The 25,482-nt window shown below is 43.5% G+C and overlaps 1 protein-coding gene across 1 annotated transcript in view; it reads left to right on the plus strand.

Moving 5' to 3' along the window:
* Window positions 1–25,482, plus strand: part of meis2a (Meis homeobox 2a) — a 151,614-nt gene that overhangs the window by 43,292 nt on the left and 82,840 nt on the right. Inside the window, 1 exon segment of the mRNA XM_079573242.1 lies at window positions 20,004–20,149. Within this exon segment, the coding sequence (XP_079429368.1) occupies window positions 20,004–20,149 (146 nt within the window).

A 25,482-nucleotide genomic window follows, 5' to 3' on the forward strand; every position in this document is an offset into this window, starting at 1 on the left:
TTTCAAATTGATGATAGCCTTCTCCTCGCAATATCCGGTGCCAACTGCTGTCACCGGGCGAAAATCAAAAATTAGTGCCCCAGAATTGGGTTGTAATGAAATGACCAGCGAAAGCTATCTCAGAACGGGGCAGTTGATGCCGAGACCTCATCAGAAGTGGAAGCATTCCCGATAACGCAAGTCCAATGTATTAACTTTCATCTTCTAATTATATTTTCTCATCTGCCCTTAATATTGGAAAGGAACTTGATCCCTCTGCTCATAGGGTCACACGTTATTTGTCACTTTTGATTAGTCTAAAGATCCTATGTGTTTAATGTAGTGCGTGTGTGACAGGCACTGGACAGTAAACTATACTCCAACGGTTAGAAAAATGTGGACTTAAAGGCCCTATAACAGATTTTTTTTTCTTATTATTACAAAGAGGAGGCCACAAAATAAAAATGCTAGTTGTGGTCCGAACTCAACTTTCCGAACATATTTGTAGCATCCAAATTTCACACAGAGTCACTTTCACAGAAATACTCGAAAAATTGAAGCTTTATAATTAGATGCACTTTTTTTTTTCAGATTTTTTTTTTTTTTACAGAAGGCGGACAAAACAAATTGAAATACATCACTACAAAAACAACAAAAAACAGGTATAGTCAATAAAAGAAGGTTTGTCTTTTGATCAGGAATAATGTATATGAGTTGGCAAGGCAAACACCCGGTAAGTTCAGTCGACTAGGTTCACTTTTTTATTATTTCCTTCGCGTGCCAATGATAAGAAAATAGGTTATGAGCAAGTCAACACAACTACAATCAATTTTAAGTTGATTGAACTTATCTTTCTAAGTTCAATCAAATAAAATAAGTAAATAAAAGAAGGTTTGTCTTTTTATCAGGAATAATGTATATGAGTTGGCAAAGCAAACGCCCGGTAAGTTCAGTCAACTAGGTTCACTTTTTTATTATTTTCTTCGCGTGCCAATGATAAGAAAATAAGTAATGAGCAAGTCAACACAACTCCAATCAATTTTAGTTGATTGAACTTATTTTTATTTGATTGAACTTAGAAAGATAAGTAAATAAAAGAAGGTTTGTCTTTTTATCAGGAATAATGTACATGAGTTGGCAAAGCAAACTCCCGGTAAGTTCAGTCGACTAGGTTCACTTTTTTTATTATTTCCTTTGCGTGCCAATGATAAGAAAATAAGTAATGAGCAAGTCAACACAACCACAATCAATTTTAAGTTGATTGAACTTATCTTTCTAAGTTCAATCAAATAAAATAAGTAAATAAAAGAAGGTTTGTCTTTTTTATCAGGAATAATGTATATGAGTTGGCAAAGCAAACGCCCGGTAAGTTCAGTCAACTAGGTTCACTTTTTTATTATTTTCTTCGCGTGCCAATGATAAGAAAATAAGTAATGAGCAAGTCAACACAACTCCAATCAATTTTAAGTTGATTGAACTTATCTTTCTAAGTTCAATCAACTTATTCTTACATTACATTACATTACGCTGCATAACATATAATTTAAAGTGATGTTTGAGTGTCTAGAGTTGGGCGAAGGTCTAATGGGGTCTTCGGTGTATCGTCTGGCTGAGGAATTGATGCACCGCTGCATTTTTGTAGCGCATGTTACATCACTCGCTTGTTCCCTTCCTGTACAGTGGGAAGCGAATGTGTGCCAGGACACTTGGGCACGGCGCGGTTATTGACTTGTAAAGGAGCCTGCTAGGTGAGGGGTCCTGACAAGACATGAGCGCCTCACTCTCTTAAAGCTCCATCTGATTTTCTGCTGCTGCTAGTTAGCTCCCCAGAGAACCCCCCCCTCCCAAGAAAACCCCGTGTGTTGATCAGACTTTCTCTCGCCGCTCCTCCTCCCTCCCCCTTTTCTCGGTCGGCTGTACGGGGGGAAACGCAGCCATAAAAAAAATGAAAGGGGAGTTTTGTGAAAGGGTACGTTTTGGTTGTAGGGCGAGGCAGAGGTGGGGAAGGGGGGAGCAGGAAGGAGCTGCGAGGTGAAAATGATGTGGTTACAATGAGAGGAATCCATAGATGTAGCAGCTCTTTGACAGTTAGCAAGAATGCAGAGTAATAATGTATTGGAGTGGATTGGAATTTAGCCGTCGACTCGAATATTAGTATTGGAAAGAGAAAAAGCAGGAAGTATAAGGTAGGATTTAGGATTTTCAATTCTACATAACCAGTATAGCAAACCGTATTTCAAATGTATTGAGGTTTCCATCCACAGAAATTTACATCATGCCATATCGATCTATATGTTTATTCAAAGTAAACCTCTACTGTACTTTTTCTTTTAATTGAAGTATTACTTTATTTTAAGTATTCACCTGTCATCCACCAAGCAACATATCTTGTCTTTTTAGCATCTGTGCCGGGTTCGATTCCCACCTGGACGGGGTCTTCCTGTATGGAGTTTGCATGTTCTCCCCGTGTATATACTTATAGGTTTCCTCCTGGTACTCTGGTTTCCTCTACCACTAAAACATGTACAATAAGCCAGGATGAATGAGAGTGTGTTTGTGAGTCCGAGCGTGAGACAATGGACGTAAATCAGCCTAAGACTACAATCCGACGTGGCGTGTTTACATGCAAGAGTCCCACATGTTCATTAACATTCACTGTCCCGACCAAATAAGCAAACAAATATAATACACCAAACAACTGAAAAAGTCAAAACATTGCCTGACCTTCACAGTACACACTTACCATTACTCTATCCTTAACTCCTTCGACTTGGCCTTGCTAATTTATGAGTCTAAACGGCTTTGAGAGCAGGGCAGGTGGAAGCGGTGCGTTTCCAGCGGCTCCTCGCTGCGGGCCTAGCGCGGACCCTTGGGGGATCCCTCTCGGTTTGAACTTTATCAGGGGCTACGCTTAATCAATACGCTATCGGGAAACGAATTAATTACTAAAGCAGAATAAAACAGCCGCATTCGAAAGCACGCATTCATCAATTTGATAATCTCGTTGGTTACCGCTCAGGTGTCGGGAGGATCACTCCGAGCCAGTGTAATGAGGAACACTGGGAGTTAAGTCGGCTCCTGCCTACTCCTCCGAAGGGCCGGCCCACGTGTGTGTGTTTTAGCATTCGCTAGCTTGCATTGACTTGATTTCATAATGTTCAAAAGACTTAAGTGTAAGAAGATAGTGACAAGCAAGACAGCTCGTTTCCGACACTATTATATTTAACCATCATCTGCACTGGGTTCACCTCCCACTCCATTTAAGAAGCAGGCTGAATATACAAGATACCAATAGTGTCTGTAGTGAAGTAATTGTACTTCGATGAACAGTTTTATCACACAGTGCCGTCTACTTCTCCTGTATGTTACTTTGCAGTATCAATACGTCTACTGAGATAAATTATTAGTAGAATTAGTACTTCTTTGCATCTGAACTGACAAATCAGACTCTTGCGTTCAGTTACTAAGTTGTCCCTTCTCCCAAATACTTGTTTACTTGGACAACTGCTTTTCACTTTTAAAAGTCTAAAAAAAAACTATTCATCTAACTTTCCTCCAATAGCACCCCCAAACTGTTTAAGTACTTCATTTTTAACCCATACCCCCCCCCCCCCCCCCCCCTCTCCCCGCCCTTGACCCTTCGCACCCCGCCTGCAACGCACACTGTCCTTGGGCTGCCCATAATGGACGGAGATTTCAAGGCAGGTTGCGAAGAGGTTATGGCTGATGAATTGGGTTTTTAGTGCGCTCATTAGGAAGCCAAACAGACTTTCGACTGGCGGAGCGGGGCAAGCGCGCAGTAATCAGTTCTGCTCGCTTTGTTCCATGCCTGCAGGACATTTGTGTGCAAGAAAAAGAAGGAAAAAAAAAACATTGGCGGTAGAGAAAGAAAGAGGAAGAAAAAAAAAAAAACTCATGGTATTTGGCTGATGAGAGGGATGCCGAACAGAGGAGGTGATATGCCACAGCCTTGATGGTTGACTTGTTGATTTATAAACCTTTTAATACACTCGCCCATCTTGGAAGGGAGCTGAGGCAAATTCTCAAGTCTGTCAGGGGTGTCAATATGGAAGTCGACATTTCCGTGGTTGTTTGTTTGGTTTTGGGACGTAATTGAGCATACAGAGAATGAATGCACTTGTTGTAAACAGTGTAATCTCTGCAATATTTCTCGTAGCCCTGGCAGGGTTTCTTGGCAACAGATGTCGACAGTAGAAAGCGGCTACTCAAAAAGCACTTGATACCTTGGCTGAGCAAGTCATATCTGTAGGGAAACAACAGTGTCTTGCTTATCGTAATGAACTTAAAGGAATAATTTACCGTTTTAGCCATACTGAGATATGTTCTTACCTGTTGGAGCTATAGGAATATACTGGGAGAGGCCAAATGCTAACAACATCTTTGGTCTTATTGCATGACTGAGTGCACGCACAATGACAGGTACGCACCAACTCGTCTAAGATCAGGTAAGAACATATTTCAGTATGGAAAAACGGTGAACTATTTCTTTAACTTTAAAGAAGTACAGCACAACCTTTGAGTTAGAACCTTGACCTAACTCTATTGCAACAGGATTTGTGTAACATGTCACCCATAAACTGACCAACAAGCATAAAATTCTATAACTATTGCGACACATTTTGGATTGTTCCATATGAGCGAAGTTCTCTTTACGGAGGCTTTCTACTTGGGCGGTGTTATCTTTCGGCGTTTGTCGTGTAGCTTTTGCATTGAATGGACGCTAGGAAGTTTATAAGATTACCAAATTTCCCTAACTTTCTTTTCTCAAATTGTTGCATATAGCTCATAGTAGTACAAAGTGTAAAGTAGGGTTTCTGGATTTGTTTCTTGCGATACGGCCAAAAGCCACCGCGGTGCACAAGATTAGAAGTGTTGAGCGCAGAAAAGAGTCATACCCCCGGCCCTCCATTAGCCACCGGAGCTTGTCTGGTGTGTGCAAGGGCGGTCATGGGCATCATTTGAGTTGCACCCCCCCCCACCACCACCAACCCCCACCCCAAAAAAAAAAAAAAAAAGAGACCGGGCAAAAGAGAACGGCCCCCACCAACCCCGACAGTTTAGCCCTTTGCCGTTCATGCAAATTGGCTCCTGACATCTGCAACGGCCTGCCTCCTTTTCTTTTCACACATCTTTATTCCTTTGCTCTCGCCAGAAGCTTTTTTTGTGCCCAGATGAAGTCTTGGAACATCTTAACTGACACCAATCCTCCAGACGGACTCGAAAGTGCGCTAGCATGGGCACGGTCATTTGGATGTTAAGTTTATGCAAGTCAGGGAAATGCAGGAATCAAATTCTGCTCGTGAAATCTTCAAACATAAGCAACAACAACAACAAAACATGTAAAAAGTTGATTAGTTTCAAAAGACTTTTACGAAAATGTCACGTTTATGCATTGAAACGCCTTTTCGATTGCCAACTCTGGCCTTTTATAGAGCAGCAGACCAGATGCTGTATAGCTAACCTGGAGCTAGCTGCACGTACAAACCCCACAACCTGCCCCTCCTTTAGCCCCAGGGAGCGCTCTTAAATGCTAGGAACAACCCGTATTTTGGGTTAAAAGGTAAAGCGTCTTCACCTAACCTAACCCAACTGACTGCGAAACAATCTTTACCCCCCCCCCCCCTCCAGCCCCACAACCTCCAACCTCCTGCACCCTCACCCTTCCCTTGGTATTTCCAGTTCCCCTTACAGGTCAACCCACGGAGTAAGACCCGATAGCTATCTGCAGCATTCCAGGGATGACAATGCAATATCTGGCCCGCTGGTTAGGGTGCAGAGCTTAGCTAAAGCAGGCGAGTGGGGCGCGACCAAAGCCGGCTTGAGATCCCCCCCCCCCCCCCCCCCTTCTCCCTCTTCCTTACCCATTACTTCCCCTTTGCTGCCTTGATTGCTCCAGTGCACCACACCTCATGGACACGTTACATCCATTTCATTTAATAAAACATGGCAAGTGAAAAAGATAGGCCCGCACAAATATTACGCAATGTTCTCCCAGATGTTGTTTGCAGACGATGCAGCCTAAATAATCGCGGCATTCGCAATTTTGGTAATTGCAACTATTCGAAATTGGGATTTTGATATGCGATGATGTAAAGGACAATTTAGCAAATGACAAACTGCTGAAGTGATATTGAATGGAGCGCTATTGTACAGTCATGGTGCAGAGTATTCCAGATAATTGAAGTCAAGACCGCATTTTCCAGGAATGACAATGCAACGTTAGCTTGCAGGGCTTAGCAAACGTGGCCGTCGGGGATGGAGAAAGCCAGGCTTGCGACCTCAACCCCCTCTCCTCCCTGTACCCGTTACTTCCCCCTTGCCGCCTGATTGCTTCACTTCACCACACAGAGGAGGGGAAAAAACAAGTCTTAATTAGGAGCTCTTATTCCACTTCATTTAAAGGGAACGCTTAATGACGTGTTTTGGGGAGGGGGGGGGGAGTGGTAGAAAGTGCACATTAGTTGTCATGCAAAGGAGGAGGCAGCTTTCTCGGAGCGGGCCAGGATGCACACGGACAGCTGTGTTTGGGGAGTTGGCCTCGCAGAACACCGCTCGGTGCATGAAAATAAGAAACATGACGGTGATGATTTGTTTTTTTTTGAAGGTTTGCAAATATGCATGGTGTTCCTTCATCGAGCAGTTTTGAGTAATTGTGCTCGGGTTGTTTTTTCTTCTTCTGCTGCTGATGCACTTATATTTCCTGGATTTGATTGTGACATAGTGAGAATACAAAACAGTCCCTCAATCTCACAATCGATCACTGGATCCGTTCTGAGCAGCTCTGTGCTCAAAACGCGTTTATCACGCCGCTATTGATTTGCTAGCATGTGATTCTTTTCAGTTGTTTCACGGTAGTTGGAATAGATTTACAGAAACATTATGTCAAACACAAAATATGAATGCTGAGGCACTCAAAAGAATGCTTTAAGCCCAGTGCTTACCCTTTAAACTGAGCACTGGGACGAAAGTACATAGACAATTGGAGAATCCAGACCTGGAAATGCTAACCTCTACTTTTAGCAACAAAGAAATGAATTCCAAAATGCTGAAATGACACGCACACCAAAGTTGTCTTGCAAACTGACTTCTCATCCATGACTGGCATTTGTTTACTTTCTCTACCCTCCTAACCCGATCCAGCCGAGGCGGGCAGTGACATTTAGCATTTGGCAGAGGGGTGTGTATGTGGGGGGGGGGGGGGACTTGCTAGCGTAGCGGGTCCGCGTGGCGTAATTGCTCTGACAGGTTTTAGGGCCGTTAATGACTTTGGCCCGAGCACTACCCAATTTGTCAGCATGCTCCGCTAGCTGTTTACCAAGCTGCTGTTTTATGGTCCAGCACGAGCAAGCTAGCAAGGGGCCGGCACTCGTTTAAGCAAAGATCAGGAAATAATCAGTGTAAAAAAAAAAAAAAAAAACGAGCTCACGGACCGGCGTTGGAAGCACTTAAAAATGGCCTGGTCCGACTGTGTAACGGGAAATAAGCGCTAAAACATATGGCGAGGAAGGGGAGAGCGCGGTGAATTGGTTGCTGAAAGATGCTAGCAAGTGTGCGCTATCGCTAAATATGTTAGAGTCATTAGCACTTGTCTGGCTGTGAGGGTTAAAAGGTGAAACATGCACTGGAATATGCACGGAGGTAAGAATGAAAACACACTTAAAAGAAAACAGCTAGCTTGCTATTTATAACCATACAAAATTTAGTAGGCTATTCTGACTATTGGTTACTAATAGTTACTAATGAAAGTAGGCTAATGTATCTATTGATGGGATTCTATCACATGACACAAGTTTTTAATTGTTTTTTTCATTTTAGTTAAGCTTAAGTTAAGCTCTCCTAAAAGTCCAAAGTCCAAGTATTCAAGTATTGTAGCAATAGTTTCGTCAACTAAAATATCATAATCCTAGTCAGATTATTATTTTTTGCTAATTAGGTGAAAGAAGAGGCTAACAACATAGTCATAGTTTGAAGGAGCCTCATGTTGACTACATTTACATGATTTTTTTAGTTGACTAAAACCCTTATAAAAAGTTTAAAAAACTAAAAAGTTTACTCAAATTTACTTAAAATAATATGGCAACTGGTTTTACAATAATTTTCAGTTTACTCAACATACATATGCCGTCTATGTACAAACATTGCATGATATGTAATGTTTGCTTCTAAGATTGAGTCGAAACAAACACATAATCTGATATATCTGATATATAATGTGTAGAAACAGAACCCTACAAGTCAACTTGAATGCTGCATTGCCAGTTGCCGGATCTTTTGTCAACTTTTGTTTTTTACAGTGTACATTTTAACACATTTCTACTATTTCTTTCACATTTCATACTGAGAACAAACTACTCGACCACAAAACTGAAAAGTACCCCAAATACTTTTCCAAATCACATGACGCACAAGCAAACATCAACAGACAGGAATATTAAGAAAAAATATAAATAATATGTAGTTTTTCGGGGCTCAAAAGTCTCTGTCGAGCCATCTCCTTTGGCCTGAACCTTGCTCTGTGTAGTTCATTCTCATTCCACCATACAACCTCCCACTACCCCACCTCTCGCCTCCCTGGCCCGGCCATTGAGAAAGCCCCCAGAACTGAAAAGGCCCTCCCCGCCTTTCTCTCCACAACTTTTCAGGCCAACATAAGCGGCGTTTAGCACATTCACTCGTCCAAATAGCGGCGAATCACACAAGCGGTGGGGGGCACTGCTTTTGTCCACCCCCCCCTTTGCCGGTTCACTCCTTTTATTTACTCTGGATTTATGGAGGGGTCCCGGGACCACATGCTCGGACTGCATACACAATCGCACACGTATAGAAACAGGCAGGAGCACCACAGGCAGAGGGAGAATGAAGGGAGAGGGGATTACAGAAAGGCTAAAGGGAGACGCATGCTAGCAATATGGTTGGAGGTTTTGGTAGCGGTCGGAGAACCCGATTGCCTCAGTATAAGACGCTGGTTCTCAACCATTTCAGCTTGTAATCAAAATCAACTCATTTTGAGTCACTTTAAATGATTCCGCAACCTACTTCTAGCTGGACAGTTTGAGATCCACTTGACCAACACAAACCACAGTAATTGTTCATTTAAGTTCAATTCACTAGCCATATGCAGTGTAACAATTGGATTGTGAAAGGGTCCGAGAAGCTCATAGTGAACTGTCATTTAAAAAAACCACTGCATAAAGTAATCGAGAAATACTTTAAAACATCTTGAAACGAATAGGCCTTTGTTTTGAGTAGGTCTGTTAAACCTACTTGAAGATTTCTTATTACTTGGAGAGTCATAATTCAAGCATTTTTTTGTTTGCAGTGTAGTAGTAAATATTTATGGTGACGATACGTTTTTCCAAACCATGCAACTTGTTAGTATTGGTTACACTAACAGAGTTAAGAGTACTAAAAGTAGAAATAGCAAGTCGAATTATCTTGAAGGATTTCACATTTTGTTTTTTCTTTGGGTGAACATGGGTAATGGGGAAACATTCATAAGTAGTTACTGTAGTAGTTACACACTTTACTGCTTCACTGGCCTATAACAAACGCCTGGCCTTCCCTCCAAAATTCACCAAAGCTAAAGATAGAACATGCAAAAAATAATATGTGCTCAGAGCAATGAGGACTTTTTGGCCTTTCCTTTGGCTTTTCTTGACAGTAGCACCGGATGAAAGTAAATGAAAGAGTGGGGGGAGACATTCAGCAAATTGACGGAGCTGGGACTTGAACCCACGACCCATGTCATATGTGTAGCAAGTAAATATTACCCAAACTACACAGAAAAAACAGAGGTTGACATATTCATAGTTGTAAGTTGATCAAAAGTGACAATTTTCACTGTTAAAAAGATTTTGTACATATGACTTAAAAATTTGAGTAACTTATATATAATTTAATTTCAGTCCATTTATTAAGGTCCAATGAGCAATATTAACTAGTTCAAACTATCCAAGTCAGTTAAACGGATCAAATGTATTTCTTATGTTACTGCATATACAGGTCCGGCAAACTGAAATTAGAATTCTCAATCTTGTTCATGAAGGGTAAACAAGCAGCGTCTGACATTTAGAGCGCGTCGAGGTGTGCAACACCAATCCCATGTATTATGCATGTGTTATTGAAAACATATGTTGAATCTTTTATGCATGAGGCCAAAGAAACGCATTAGCTGGCCGGCTCGTACACGGAGACTCACCTTTAAGGGACGGCTAAGTGTTTTGGAGGAATAGTTAGGAAGTTAGCTGGAATAGCCATTTTGCAAGGATATCAGCTTTTAGCGCAGATCGGAAACCTTCTGTGTTTTTTTGACAGTGCGGTTTATTTTCCGGGACACTTTTCAGTTTCGCTTTTAGCGGCACGATGTCCGAGGAAACCAAACATGCACAACAGGCCTTAAGCTAGCGAACTCCAAGGCATGTTACCAAGTTTCCCCTACCTGTCACTTTACTCTCTGTAAAAATGAATCTATATATATATATTAGAAGTATCAGAATCGTTGTTAGTGTGTAAACCCTGAATTTGCCGACGCCGCTTGCCTTCGCCGTGGTGTTTACCGTCCCTTTCCCCCCCACAACAGTTAATGAGCGCAGCCCTGACTCCAATTTACTCACGGGGAGAACCTCCTGAATGCATTTTTAATAAGCACCCACTGGTGATGGCCGTGTGCCGCCGCTAATGTTGCTATAGCAGCTTTCCCGCTTTGTTTGTTTGCGATATTTACTCCACTTTCTGCACTTTAGGCCCCTCCGAAACTCATTGCGTCTGGTTATTGTCTCCGACCATTTACCAACTTTCAAGCATTCAAGGTAATCCTGCTTGAATCGAGAACAAGGATTAGTGGAAGTTTCTTGCCCCGAGTCGAAAACATCCCTCTTCTGCCTTTAAGCAAAGACATGCCGGAAAAGGTGAAATAATCCAGGTGAAACGTCCAACTAAATCTTTACTAGAAAAGCTACTTAGATTTAGATATAGTTTGTGATATATTGTCCCCTCTGAATCATAAGGTTCAATGAGTTCCAAGTTTTGATCTCTCATAGAACACAATGGAATGTTTTTGCTCATTCAAAGTCGACCAAACTTTGACCGAGTGTACAGAATCACAGGTCCAGGAACAAGTATAACAACAAGTAAATGTCAGATAAAGCCAAATCAATCTAAGGGTGCGACATATGGACAAGAAAGATAAAGTCCAGGTTAGATTTCACGAGCCGACGCTCCGCCGGACTAACCATGTAGCTTCGCCAAGGCCGGGTCGGCGACCGAAACGCCAAAACAAAGTGTCTAGTTTAAAACAGACGAGACATAAATAAATAAAAGTTGCCCCAGAAGTTTCATTCCGAGCACTTTAAGTCACATATATTGATAGAAGAGGAGAGAGAGCGTGGGTGCAGAGTCTTTTTTTTTTTTTTTTTGCTGCTTCCTTCAGCCCCTTTCTTTCTTTCTTTCTTTTTTCATCTCCAAGGGCGCTGCTTTTCCGAAACTGCCCCAGGCTACACTCCACCACCTCGGCTACCCCCCCCCGCCCCCAAGGCTCCTAATAGCACCCACCCCAACTCTCTCTCTCGCTTCCCCCCCCTACTTCAGTCCGTGTCACATGGCCAGAAGAAGATGGGACTGCCTTGCCCTGTATACTTCCCTCTCTCCGTCTCTCTCTCTCCCGTCTCTCTCCGTACATGCAGGTTAGCATGGCATTAGCCGCCGAGTTGCCAGGGAACAGTCAGAAGCCATTAGCGTTTGGGACAATTTGCCCTGGAGCGTTCCTTCTCTTGCCCGGCGCGCAAGAAAAGAGGGGAAAGTAGTAGTGGGGGTGGATGCGAAAGAAACCAGTCCTGCTTTTAGATGTAATGAGGTTGAGCAAGTTCGTGAGCCTTTATTCTATGCGCTATCTATTCTATTCTCTTCTCTTCTTCTTTTGGGTTCTATTTGGATTCTATTTCTTCCACCAACTTTTGAACTTTGTGACGTTATTGATCTGTCAAGTCTAAAATAAGACAGTTCTTGTCTTTATCGCCGTCCTGTTCACGGGTTTCAAGTTGTAGAAAGTTGGCACCCTTTGTTGTGGCAATTAGCAATTTGGAATGAAACCATAGAATAGCACTGAAGCCTACGTACTTAAAGGAACAGGCCACCGTTTTTCCATACTATGATATGTTCTCCGACGAGTTGGTGCATACCTGTCTGGTCTTTGTGCCTGTGGAAGAGCTTGGTCGCTATAGGAAAGCTAACAACATCTCAGGTACGCGTCAACTCTTCTAAGCTCAGGCAAAAACGGTGGCCTGTTCCTTTAAAAGTGAATACACTAAGCTTAGTCTATAAAAAAAAAAAGTACGTATGAAAAACTGGTTTGCGATTTTGCAAACTTGGAAAAGGCCCTCGCTGTCTGGAAGTCAAACTCAGGAGCTTCTTACTGTGAGATCGCTAACCACTACCCGCTAACCAGCACGTCCAGCTGCTCCGTGTGCAGGTCAGTCCCACGCCTCAAAATAACTCCTCCGATCAGCGCGAGCGTCTCATCATCTCTCGTCTCATGATCGATCAGAAACACAAACGCTCCGTCTAAACTCGCCTTTTACACAAGATAACAACAAATAATCCGGTCTGCGGTAAAAACGAAACAGAAACCTGCAGTGACATTGATGTCAAAGCTCCGCTAACAGCAACGAAACACTTCCTGTTGTCCCGACAAAATAAAAGGCGTCAATGTTCCAGCTGCTGGGAGAGGGTTTGAAATGATAATTAATAAATGAACCTAATATTTTAGATGCAAATGGACACAAATCTCGTTTTTCTTCGTTTTCCTGGTCGTCCGCTTTGCTCAAATAGAAATAAAGGCCTGTCTCTAATTGTGGCCTGGTTCCAATAAAGGCCTGGTCATAGATGCCTTTGAGAAAATAAAGCCCGGGCCTATATTAGAGCATTTACGGTATTGATTAATTATTTCTTATTTTTGGAATAGAGTGAGTTATTATTATTAGGGAGCCCCAGAGGGATCTTCGGGTCAACAAAGCGGGCCTCCGGTCTCCAGACTTTTGGGAATAGCGTGTGACATTGCAAAAAGTCGTCAAGAGAACAGAACCAGGTCACGGTCGTGGTTCCTTGGTGGATTGGAGCACATTCGCAGCGACCATTTCCGAGATTTTGTTGATTGGAGCGAAGTCGCCCATGAGTCCGACAAAGGCGTCACACCAGCGTCGCTCCGACCGGGGGGGATAGTTCGAACTGATTAGCATAAACTTGAGCACGGGAGTTTTTCCTCCTAGCGCTCGCTGCAACATTAGCTGCCCCGCTAGCATCCGCGTCGTTCACAATATGGCATGTCCACAGCGCACAAAGCCCAAAATATCACCGCGCTCAAATGCCATCTTTGAAAACGTCCGCTCTCTTGCCTGTTCATGTGAGAGCAGTCCGGAGCTGATAGCCCCGGGAGTCGGATTTCACCCCTACGCGGACACGGGGGCCAGGAGGCACGAGAGCATGCTGGGTAACCAAGTGACAGGTCAGTCTGTAAATACGCCGGTCGGGTCGCGTTGGCCCTGACCGGGGGAGGGAGGGAGTGTAGGTATAGGGGTATCGCGTTGCAGTGAAAATGGAAACGTCAATAAAATTAATCGGGCTTCCTTTTTGGCCACCGCGCTGCTGCTGCTGCTACTGCTGCTGCTGCTGTGGCCCGGGCAGAGTGCTCGCAGCGGGAGAGCCGTTTGGAGGGAGAATCAACAGAAGCAAACTGCCAAACAAGCACACTGGGTCAGTGTTATTCAAGCGAAGCGAGCAAGGCCGGAGACATGAGGAGGGGGCGGCTATTTGAGCGTCATTCTAGTATTTAGCATTATAGGATTTCGGCACAGAGTTAAAAAAGCATCCTTCCATAAAAAAATGTTCAGTTTACTCCAAGTCTCCTTTGACACAAGTTGGACACAAATGCTTTGGGGACAAGGCATCCTACTGTATCTTTAAATTGATTGAACTTTAAAGGAACAGGCCACCGTTTTTCCATACTGAGATATGTTCTTACCTGAGCTTAGACGAGTTGATACATACCTGTCTGGTCTTTGTGCGTGCCCGTGGAGGGGCATTGTAGCTTCAAACTTCACCCCCGTTTGGAGCTATAGGAATGCATTGAGGGAGGCCAAATGCTACCAACATCTTTGGTCTTTTTGCGTGACCGAGGGGGCACAGTTTTTCCATACTGAGATATGTTCTTACCTGAGCTTAGACGAGTTGATCCGTTCCTGTCTGGTCTTTGTCCACGTGGAAGAGCTTGGTCGCTTCTAACTTCACCCCCGTTTGGAGCTATAGGAATGCATTGAGGGAGGCCAAATGCTACCAACATCTTTGGTCTTTTTGCGTGACCGAGGGGGCACAGTTTTTCCATACTGAGATATGTTCTTACCTGAGCTTAGACGAGTTGATCCGTACCTGTCTGGTCTTTGTCCACGTGGAAGAGCTTGGTCGCTTCTAACTTCACCCCCGTTTGGAGCTATAGGAATGCATTGAGAGAGGCCAAATGCTAACAACATCTTTGGTCTTTTTGCGCGACTGAGGGCGCACAGTTTTTCCATGCTGAGATATGTTCTTACCTGAGCTTAGACGAGTTGATCCGTACCTGTCTGGTCTTTGTGCGTGCCCGTGGAGGGGCATGGTAGCTTCTAACTTCACCCCCGTTTGGAGCTATAGGAATGCATTGAGAGAGGTCAAATGCTAACAGCATCTTTGGTCTTTTTGCGTGACTGAGGACACGCACAAAGACCAGACAGGTACGCATCAACTCGTCTAAGATCAGGTAACAACATTTCTCAGTATGGAAAAACGGTGAACTATTCCTTTAAAAATGAGCTTTGTTGATGTTTAGAAGTCTTTTTTCCAGTCTATTGTTTTTATTTATAATCTAATTCAAAGGGAGGTTTCCATGGCAGTACCATTTTTTTTTTTTTACAATGTTGATTTCAGATAACCAAAAGCAAAAACAAAGCATATTTTTTTCGTGCCCCAGTCCACGGCAGACTGGACTTCCGTCTGGCTCGGGTTTCTCCAGGAAGCCCCTCGCAGTCGGAGCAGGCCCAGGGCTAGACCTAGAGTTTATTGTTTTAGTCTTTCCCCCGACAAGGATTCATACTTAGCGGCGGATTTACGGCATTTGCCACTAATGAATCCCCATTCTAAAGTTTCAGCTCCCCGTAGCGCGGCGTACGTCGCTGTGCCCACACGTCCTTCACGGGGACGGGGGCTTCTTTTAGCTACACGCGGCGAGTTGCAAAGTCGGCACTTCCCTCTGTGTTTTTTTTTTTTTTTCGCCTCCGCCGCACTGTGGCCCTGCGCTAATGATGCGGAAGGAAAACACAGGCGCAGACAGCAGCCCGGAGTCGAGAGCCAAATGAGAGCCCGTGGAAAAAAAACAAGAGGGACGCCAAAGAGGAGAGAGTAGAAGAAAGTAATTGGCTCGGAATATTTATCTTTGTAGTAGTTTTAGGAGGAGTCCCAGGTACCATTCCCCATGTGGAACCTTTCTGGACTTACCCTATCTGTATGTATTTCTTATGACACTTATGTGCAACCTGCCACATTAGCCTGACCGATGAACTGGTGACAAATTTACAATATAGAACTTTTTTTTTTGGTACTTGCTTTCGATACTATCATTTTTTTGACAGCAGTAAAACCTAAACTCTTTTTCCGATACCATACTGGTATCTTTTAACGGTGCCCAGTCCTTAATTTTAAGGGAGACAAAACCATACATATTTTTTTTTTTTTCATTTTTCGGGTTTTGGGCCAAATTGGTCTCTGAACATATAAGCTTTTATCTGGAAATAAAAAATATACCTAATCTTCACAATAACATGTTTAAATTTTGCACTGATTCAATGTTCCCCCATAGATTTATATGGGACAACACAATATCAAGGGTCTTTTTCCTCAAAACCCATTTTTCTCTCATTGTGGCGACACTATCTCCACAACAGTAGCTCCTAAAGACTTCCAGCCTCGGACTGAACAATATTTTTTAGAGGGATTTTTTAATATCTAATTAAATTTATTGAGTTTTGAATGTCAAAAAAATAAGGCATATTTTTTACAATTTTTTCCATTAAAAAACAGCTTAGTTTAAAACTAAACAAGACATCCAAAATCCCCTCTGAATAAGCCTTGGCAACTCTTTTATCAATAAAATAAAACCATAAATTTGAATGTATAGCTCAATCCGTCATTCTGATTTCGTCACCGAAAAGATGGTAAATTTGGGGCATTTTTAGGCATAAAACACATTGTTTTTATATGAAAACATAAAATGACAGAAGACTTGCAATGTATTTTTTTCTCATATGTATGCCAGTAATCTACAGCAAAAGTTTATTATTAAAAATGTTTCCCTATTCACCTGCAGTGTCTCGCCTTTGGACATTAGCGTGAAGGATCTAACAGTAAATATAACGACACCGATGAGCAAAACAAAATGACAGTGGCATAGAAAATGTCATTGCGGTGAAAGTCTTCAGATCTGAAGCAACAACTGCAGAGTATTAGACGTGCAATAAGGGCTGTACTCGAATCAAGATTTAGAATTCAAGTCCCATTTTGGCAGCAGGGTAAAGCACACAGCATCGTCCTTGTGTTCTTCATTTATTTTGCATCCGATTACGCCATTGTCGGGCCTCCTTCCCTTCCTCCGCTTAAAAGAAGAAGAAGGGGGGAAAAAAAAAGAAAACGTTATTAGCACCGATATATTTATGCAAGAATAATCCCAGCGTAGGTGATTGACGCCTCCCCAAAAACCTCCGGACAAGCGGCTCTCGATCCGGCGAGCGTCCGGGGTCCTTGCGTGGCGTACGACTTTTTCAGATACATAATTTAGATGCCCTCAAGGAAGGCTTTCAAGGCATTCGTGGCCCCGGGCGAAGGGGAGGCGGGGGGGTGTGAGTAAAAAAAAAAATAACGACGACTGCTAAAAGTGAATCATTTTCTTTGCTAATGCTAAATTAATGCTAAGGGTGGAAACTTTGAATTTGAAGGAGAAATGTTGCAAGCGTGTTTATGTTTTATTTTCTGGCTCAGAGTGAAAAGTGATGTTGCTGCTGCTCCTCCTCCCGCTGCTAGCTCGTCATGCTAATCCAGCGGAATGGGGAAGGGGCGTCGGGTAGTTGTTCGCACAGGGGAGTTGAGTAGAGAGAGAGCGAAAGAGAGAATGGGGAGGGGGGGAGAGGAAAGACAAGTCCATTATGTGCATCCAAGTGAAGCAATGAAGCTAGCACTACTCCGCCGGACGCCCTTGAAAAAGAACTCTGGAGTGCGGGTGTTTTTTTTTTTTTTTTTTTAAGTGGATTTTAAAACAACAAAACTTGGAGGAAATATTTACAATTTTGCAATGTGTGTAGTGTGCGGTTCGATGAGAGACAAGCTACAGGCTAGCCATGATTTGTTGATGTGCCAGCTAAACTTTCGCCATAACTTTGACGTTCACGTTGACGAGATTTTAAAGACAGTCAAATACCGGGGTGTTCACAGAAAAGCGTTCATTGAGTCATTAGCTAACAACGTTTATCTGTGACTTTATCATGTTGGTTGTTGTTTTGGCTAATGTGTTGGCTAGTTATCCTTAAATTGGCTAATTTCTACGTCAATGTAAAGTTATAAAATCTAGACTCTGTTATAACTCGTTTTTTTTGTCCAAGTTAGCATGTACGTTTGAAATGTAGCACATTTAGCATCGTGAAAGCGCTATGTTTCAAACTAGCTAATAACAGAAGATATAGGGGAGCTCATCATGGATATATCTGTCCGAGCTTCTGTCCGCCGACCGCCTGTGCAGAGGGGACGGTTTTGGCCCAGGTCCGGGCCCAGGTGCGGGCCCAGGCACTGGGGCGACGGTGCTTTTGCCGCGGCAGGGCCCAAACTGCGGAACTCGCTTCAAGTCGAGCTGCGAGTCTGACCTGTCACTGTTTAAGTCCAGACTAAAGACTCACTTATTCAGACAGGCCTTCCATAATGCTAAATGCTGTATTTTGACCTGTTTTATTGCCAGCGTTTTTACGTTTTTTGTTGACGTTTTTCTATTTTTTCATATTTTTGGAAAGCATTTTAGTCTGCCAAGGTGTACAGAAATAAACCTAAACTGATTGACTGATTGTAGAGTAGCATACAGTACACTAAAAAGTTTAAAATACAGTCACTGAGAGGGAAAATGAATAAAAAAGTGGAAGAAAGAGTAAAAATGCCATTGTTTAGTGATACGTCATGTAGCTTACTTGCCAAATGGTAGCCATTGTAGTTTAAATTTCCTAACAAACAAAATTCTAAACGTCGTACGAGTTAACACATCAGCCTATTAACGTATCTTAATTCAAGAACTTGTTAAGTGCAACATAGGCTATGTAAATCTTTCACTTCACTGTGTTAGAAGTGGAATCATCTGTTGCTGAGGCTAACCATTAGCATAGGAAATCGCACACATACAGTATTATCTACTTGCCTCTAACTTTTTATTGACTACCAAACAGTTGTAGGTCTGTTGCGGTACATTTTTACACCCCATCGGAAAAAAAGACTACTTGGCAATTGTTTTAACAGTTTAATTTCTCAAAAGTATGTCTATACCAGCGTCAATACTCGCAATTATTTAGCAAAAACCTCTCTCGCATTCAAGCACAGTTCTCCAAATCCCCAACTGCTGCTGGCTGCACTCCTCTCTGTGGCTCTCCTCAAAAGATCGCCCCCAAAAAAAAAGAAGAAAAAAAGGGGAGAAAAACCCTCCGCATTATGTCAAGCATGTAAATTTAATTGCATTAATGACACGAGTCCCGGCCTGCACTGTACTTGAAGGCTCCTTGTCCGCTTTGTCATCTTTGTTCCAATTTTCCCTCTCCTCTCACCGACTGTGCGAGCGCAAAAGAGAACCCCAGTGTTACAGCGTCCAAGCATAACATTAGAGTCATTAACCCTCATTCCCCTCTTCCGTGCTCTGGGGTATAGAACAAGCAGACTGTAGGGCCTCAGCAGAAAAACCCCCGCGCTCTCTGCAAAGGCATCCATCTAAGGCCATCTAAATCCCCCGGCTTTCGCATCGAGACTTCACAACGCCGGCTTCTCCGGCAAGCAGCCTCCGACGAGAGCCTCATCGCCGGGCTGTACGGCGCTCGCATACAGACGGAATGGTTTTGCGAACATACTCATTAAAAGGCCCTTGAACCCACATTTTTACCCATTTACAAAACAATCTTTCTTTGTGATGTCCACTTTGCCCCATTGCAGTTGGCCCGTGTTGTGTTGTGCCGTATTTGGGTAGGGTGTCGTGAACTATGAAACTCATATCTGCTGTTTTGGCACGAGCCTGGTTCTTAGAGTTACTTTGTTGTGTCATGCGAGTCCTATTTAGTTTAGGGAATGACTTTGGACAGGGGTAGCTAATGCAGGAAATGTAGTGCCATGTGCTGTGAAGTCATTTGATGCTGGATGCTGATGTGTCTTTTGAAACCAAAAAGTAACTTCCACCTCGGATTTGTTTGTTTTTTAAGCTCATCCGTTGGGATAGTGCATTTTGCAGTTCTGTTAAGTTTGATTTTTAGGTCACTTTTACCACATAAAGCGCGTACAGAGAATCAAAATGGCGTTAATCCCAAACCCTTGGCGCAAAAAAGAGAGTAACAAGAGCAAAACATTAGCTAACATTACAAACAGAGCAGTATCCAAAATATCAACTTATTATAGAAGTCCCACAAGCCGGGGGCCTCGGCCTAAAGCCCCCACTCCCCGCAAAGCCCACCATAAGACCATCCAAATCCCTCCGCCTTCATATCTAGCCTTCCTTTAGCCACGCAGCCTCTTAGCCTCACCTCCGGGCTAACACATTCCATCATCCGTGGTATTTGTCCATTTATCCATCTATCATAAGCCTTGCGTTTCTGCCTGGATCACTCTACTTTTCCTACCTTTGCACTATGAAAAAAAAAAAAGCCGGTTGCGGAAGCCGGGGGGTGTTGTATATAACGCTGGTTTTGCTTTCCGTCCAGGAGATGGCTTAGACAACAGCGTGGCGTCGCCCGGCACAGGAGACGACGACGACCCGGACAAGGAAAAGAAGAGGCAGAAAAAGCGCGGCATTTTCCCCAAAGTGGCAACTAACATCATGCGGGCGTGGTTATTCCAGCATCTCACGGTAAGGGCTGCTGTTTGGCTTCCGCCGTGCGCTGCCGTGGCGATGTGTGGAGTTTGAACGGGCCCCCGAGCTCAAGTGTCTATGGAAGATTGTTAGTATGAGCTGCATGCCATAAGAAGTTTCTGGAAATGCGATGGATTGGGATGTTCTGGTGGTAGTTTAGGCTCAGTGATTCTCATCTTTAATATCTAATACCAAGCCTGACTTATTGAGGATTGAACCCCCCAAAATAAGGAAAGTCTTCTTTGAAATTCTGAAATGAAATGTCTTTTTTCATTTGAAAACTCGTTGTCTTGAGAATACATGTATTTAACTTCATGTTGTTGATAAAGATGTTTTTCAGTACATAATAAGCTAAAATGACAACTTTTTGTTTAAACAACTTAGTTTTGAACTAATCTATAAGAAGCTTGGGCCCATTGGAACACTTTCGGAACTTTTTGGACCCACAAGGTTGCGAGTTTCAGATTTTGTCGAGTCTTTTAGCCTTATGCATAATCAACCACTTACTTCATTTATAGCAAATTGCATAGAAAACAATGTCTCAATTGAAAAGCGTCTAAACAATTGACATTGATACAGTTGCGCAGCTGAACGAGTTGAAAGATTCTTGTTTTCGTGGCTTGATTGCGGTCCATTGGGAGCAGCACTTGGCCCCAACAATATGAGACTGTTGTTGTAGGCCAACGTATGTGGTAAATACTTTTGCCCTTCGGGGGATTCGGAAAGCCAAAAATTGTCAGCGTTGGGTCGGTTTAGAAAACCACTCGCACACACCTGTCACAGAGTTGTCAGGAGATATGGGACTCACCTGTCAGACACCTGTCAGACGGACACCGTGGCCTGGTCAAGCTAATCACAGCCGACTTGTTTGCTCCGGTCAGCACTGTGAGTAAGACGCCGCGGCGCAAACAAGATCCGACATCCGCTACAGTGCGAGATGATCATTTAGTGCGGGCCCGGGTGCCACTGAATGAATGGGGTCAGTGCGGGAATAATTGGGAGATGCGATTTGGAGTTTGTTTTGGGGGTTATCCTGCACAAAGGATCGATCTAAGACTATTTTTAGTCATTTAAGCTAGACAGTACAGCCTGTTTCACCCTTTATTGCACCGGTTTGCTCTTGTTTACACCCCACGCCTTTGCGAAACCTTTCATTTGCAGCCTCTCACTCGGACCGGGGCAGATTATGACTGTGTTTTGGTGCCCTGTGTGGGAGAATGAAAGGGAAAGCGTGTGGCCCCCGCCCCGGCTAATGTTGGGACATGATCGCAACATCGTGCTGTATTGATTTTGTGCTGCGGAGGTCAGGTTTCAGGAGGACACATAAGCTGCTGCTTGTCCCAGAGACGCGGGTGACAATGTACAGAGGGGGGGGGGGGGAGGGAAGATTGAAATAGCCGGTCGGTACATGCAGAGATGAGTCGGGAATAGGGGGTGAATGATGGGCAAATGATTGTGTTTGAGACTTGTATTGGATCAAAATATGAGATTGAAATGTGTACGACTGAACTAATTACTTGATACCAAAAGCATTTCAGAACATGTTTGTAGAGGTTAAAACAAAAGGGTCAGCAGATTTTTTTTATTTTAATACTAAAAGACAGTATGCAATGTGACCGTTTAAATTGCAAGGATATATAGACTTAAGAGATCTAACTTTGAAGACATCTAGCTTTGACTATTAATAGATAGGGCTAAGTGAGGAAGGGCATCTTACTTCAAAACATTATCCCAAATGTATTCATTAATGAGTCATCGTCATCATACTAGCTTGACTAGTCAGCACTTTTCTTGCGTATTTTTCTTAAAGGGATATTTCAGGATTTTTGACAAAGGGCCTCATTTCCTAGTTATCCAGTGTTGCTAATTTCTGGAGATATTTCTTTTTTTTGTAATTCATGCAGTTCTTATGTTGGAAGAATTATGTGGCGCTAGGCTAATGCAAGGCTAGCGCATTTTCTATGGTATCAGCTCGTCTGCATTAAAAACAGTCTGACCCGCTCCACAGAGCACCTGAGGCAAATCACTTATAACGCCAGACTAACCATATAAATGTCTGTGTCGATAATTTTAACCATTTTGCATTTAAAATAACTTATATTTGAGCAGCATCAGCTTTGTGGTTGTATAAGCTACGCAGCGGCGGAGTGATCTGCTAGAAAATAGTCCCTCAAAATGCGATCATTCATGTGACGCAAGGTCAGTTATATTCCAAAAATTACTCTGTCGACACAGACGTTTATATGGTTAGTCTGGTGTTATAAGTGATTTGCCTCAGGTGCTCTGTGCAGCGGGTCACACTGTTTTTAATGCAGGCTAGCTGATACCGTAGAAATCCGCTAGCCTTGCACTAGCCTCGCGCCACGTAACTCTTCAAACATAACAACTGCATGAATTACAACAACAAAAAATCTCCAGAAATCAGCAACACTCTGGATAACTAGGAAATGAGGCCCTATGTCAAAAATCCTGAAGCATCCCTTTGGAGGCAACCCGGTAGACCTTCTGCCTTTCTGCTGTTTGTCCATAATTCCAAAACATGTGCAATAGTTTGTTTTGGGCGTCAGGCTTCCGACTTAGCTCTGAAGAAGATATGCCAAGCAACTGCCCACTGCTCCCCAACTGATTGAAGACTGGGTCAAATGCGAATGACAAACCTTTCCTTCTGGGGGCAATCAAGTCCACTTCAATCTTTCATGTAAACATAGTAAAAAGCCATATGCCTCATTGATTAACATCTGTCCCTTACATTCAACTGCCCCCCTTCCCTCCCTTCTCCCCGCGCAATGCCCACTCCTCGCCCCCCCCCAAAAAGCAGCAGATTACCCAAACCAAAAAGCGTGCATAATGAGTGACCGGCAAACAGGGCCTAATTGAACAAGCTCTAAATCCATTACATATTGGTCAGGGGGGATAATCGCGAGTACTTTAATCACTTTTATCTATTGAGGGGCAGTCAGGCTTCAACAGAAAAGCCCCCGCGCCTCTCTCTCAACAGCCTTGAGCCCGACCAAACCAACAACAGCGCAGCCCGGCCCGACCGCGGCTCCGCACGGTTATTACCGCTCTCGTCTCGTCATTATCCAAACGGCTCCGCAGCTGTTCAACGAAACAAACACCGGTCAGTTTTCTCGCCAAATCCAAGCAGGCTTTTGGTTGCGATCTGGAAATGAAAACGGTGAAAGTGGGGTTGAGGAAAAGGTAGAGTTAATTGGGTTGTGGAAAGCTGGCGATGGGCTTTTTCTTCAAGTCGTCTCACGTCGTTGTACTTCGGAACTTGTTCACCGAAGCTCCTCTTCCTCTTTGTAAAAACCCACGGAAGACCGAGATGACGCTGATTTTTGCTAGCTCTTCGAAGCTAAAGCCAATTCTTGCAATGGGGTAGAGATTCTCAAACCCCTTTTCTATCCCATTCAGAAGGAGAGTGTGTTCTTTTTTTCGAATCAAGGTCTTTAGAGAAAAGACCACGCCGTTACATACGGAGCTTTGTCGCGCAATTTTCTTTAGAATTGTTTTAAGATCCGACTGAAAGGGTTGCGGGCAGAATGGGTACGAAAAGCGCCTGGCATTTTATAGAATCAAGGTCTTTCAATCTCTTCTTTCTCGCGTTTCAAGCCCGTAGATGTCCTCTCCCGATCTTTCTTTGCGCCCTTTTGTGCAAAAAATAATCCGTCCCTCCTAACCTACCTTCATTTCTCCTAATTGAACTATCCCCATGCTGTTCCCCCCCACCCATAAACTCTCCCCCGCACCCATTAACTATTCTTTTTTTTTTTCCTTTCTTTTTTTTTCGCTTTCAATTTGTTAAGCAAATGTAACGCGCTATTGCCGGATGCGTTTGTGCGAGAAAAGGTTGAATTCTCGAAAGACTTTGCGAACTTTGAAAGGCCAATGGCGGCATTCATGGGGTAAAAGGAGAGAGTTGAGGGGAGGGGTCCGCCGTGAGCCGCTGGGGGTCTCCCTACATATGTTCTCAACCACCGGCTTTTGTCCCGACGCCTGAAAGGCTCCAAAAGGGACACGGCCCCCCCCGTTCGCGCACAAAAAACAACACAGGCCGATAGAAACAAATGTTGGCTTTTGGGTTCAGTGTAACAAAATTGCCCTCTCTCACCCCTCCCGCTCTCCCCCTCTCTCTCTCTCTCTCTGCGCTGACCTCACACACTCTTGGGAGAAATCACGAGATGGACGGTTTCACATAGGCTGTGTAGGAGCCACCGTAGGATGACGTAAACTTTGTGGCCTGTTGCAATGAAGCGGCAAACCATAGCATCGGACCGGCTGGAAGTAAGAGCAAAACACATGACGTTTGTTCAGAGGGTGTAGCTGGATCTTGCGACTCTTTTTCCCATGCATTCGCGAGTTAATTGGGCTTGTGTGTCTGCAAAAAAGGTTTTGAAACTGTTGCTTAGTTGGCGGTGCGTCCCTACGTTCCCCGGGTACCCAGGATTGTCCTCCCACCTATGTTTAACAACGGCACTGGGAAATATATCCGCCCCTTAACCTGAACTCAGCCGCTGAACTGTTCCCCCACATCCCAAACCCCAACCCTAATCCTAAGAGTGACCCCTAACCTTAACCCCGACGCTGAATCCGAGGAGAAAACGGCAATGGTACACCGAGTTACATGGCCAGAGAACTTTGGTTTCTCTGGGAACAGAAGTTCAATGGGTCAAATGCGGCCAGGACAGAATTGTATTTGAAGTTTGGATGTTGTAGTAAGTAGTGTTATAAGGATGTTGGTAGAATGAATGTCTTCATTAACTATGACATGGGTATTATCATTACTGCTGTTTCAAATGGGTCAAATGCAGTAGATATTTTTTATGGTGCTTTGGCATGGATTATCAAGTGGCTATTGCGGTTCATGTTGAGTTGGACGCAACATTGTAGAACACACTGTTAAGGTTGTAGATTATTTTGTTTCAACGTCTTCAGAAAAGTTAATATCTTGGGATGCTGCTGGCAACAATAGATACAGACGCCATCTCTGGAATCGCCCATATATGGTCATTTTTGAACACAGTTAAGAGGGAAAACAATTTTGAAAAAATGTAAATCTTCTCTAATTGTTCAAAAACGACTGTGACAAACGCTGAAATATGAATTTAGTTTTCTACTAAATAAAGATGCAAAGACATGGGGAGGAGCAAAGTGGTTCAACGGCCCATAAATACATAGATAACGGAGAATGCTAACTTGATGCTACATGTTAGCATCGGGCTAACGCTAACGGTTAGCTAGCGCTTGCTACAACTGCCGTTTTTTCACTTCCACTGAACAATCTGCTGTGAGAAAATATGCATATGGGCCCGATTTACACTTGACTT

The sequence above is a fragment of the Gobius niger genome (genome assembly GCF_951799975.1).
Source record: "Gobius niger genome assembly, chromosome: 16".
In the NCBI taxonomy this organism is placed as follows: Eukaryota; Metazoa; Chordata; class Actinopteri; order Gobiiformes; family Gobiidae; genus Gobius; species Gobius niger.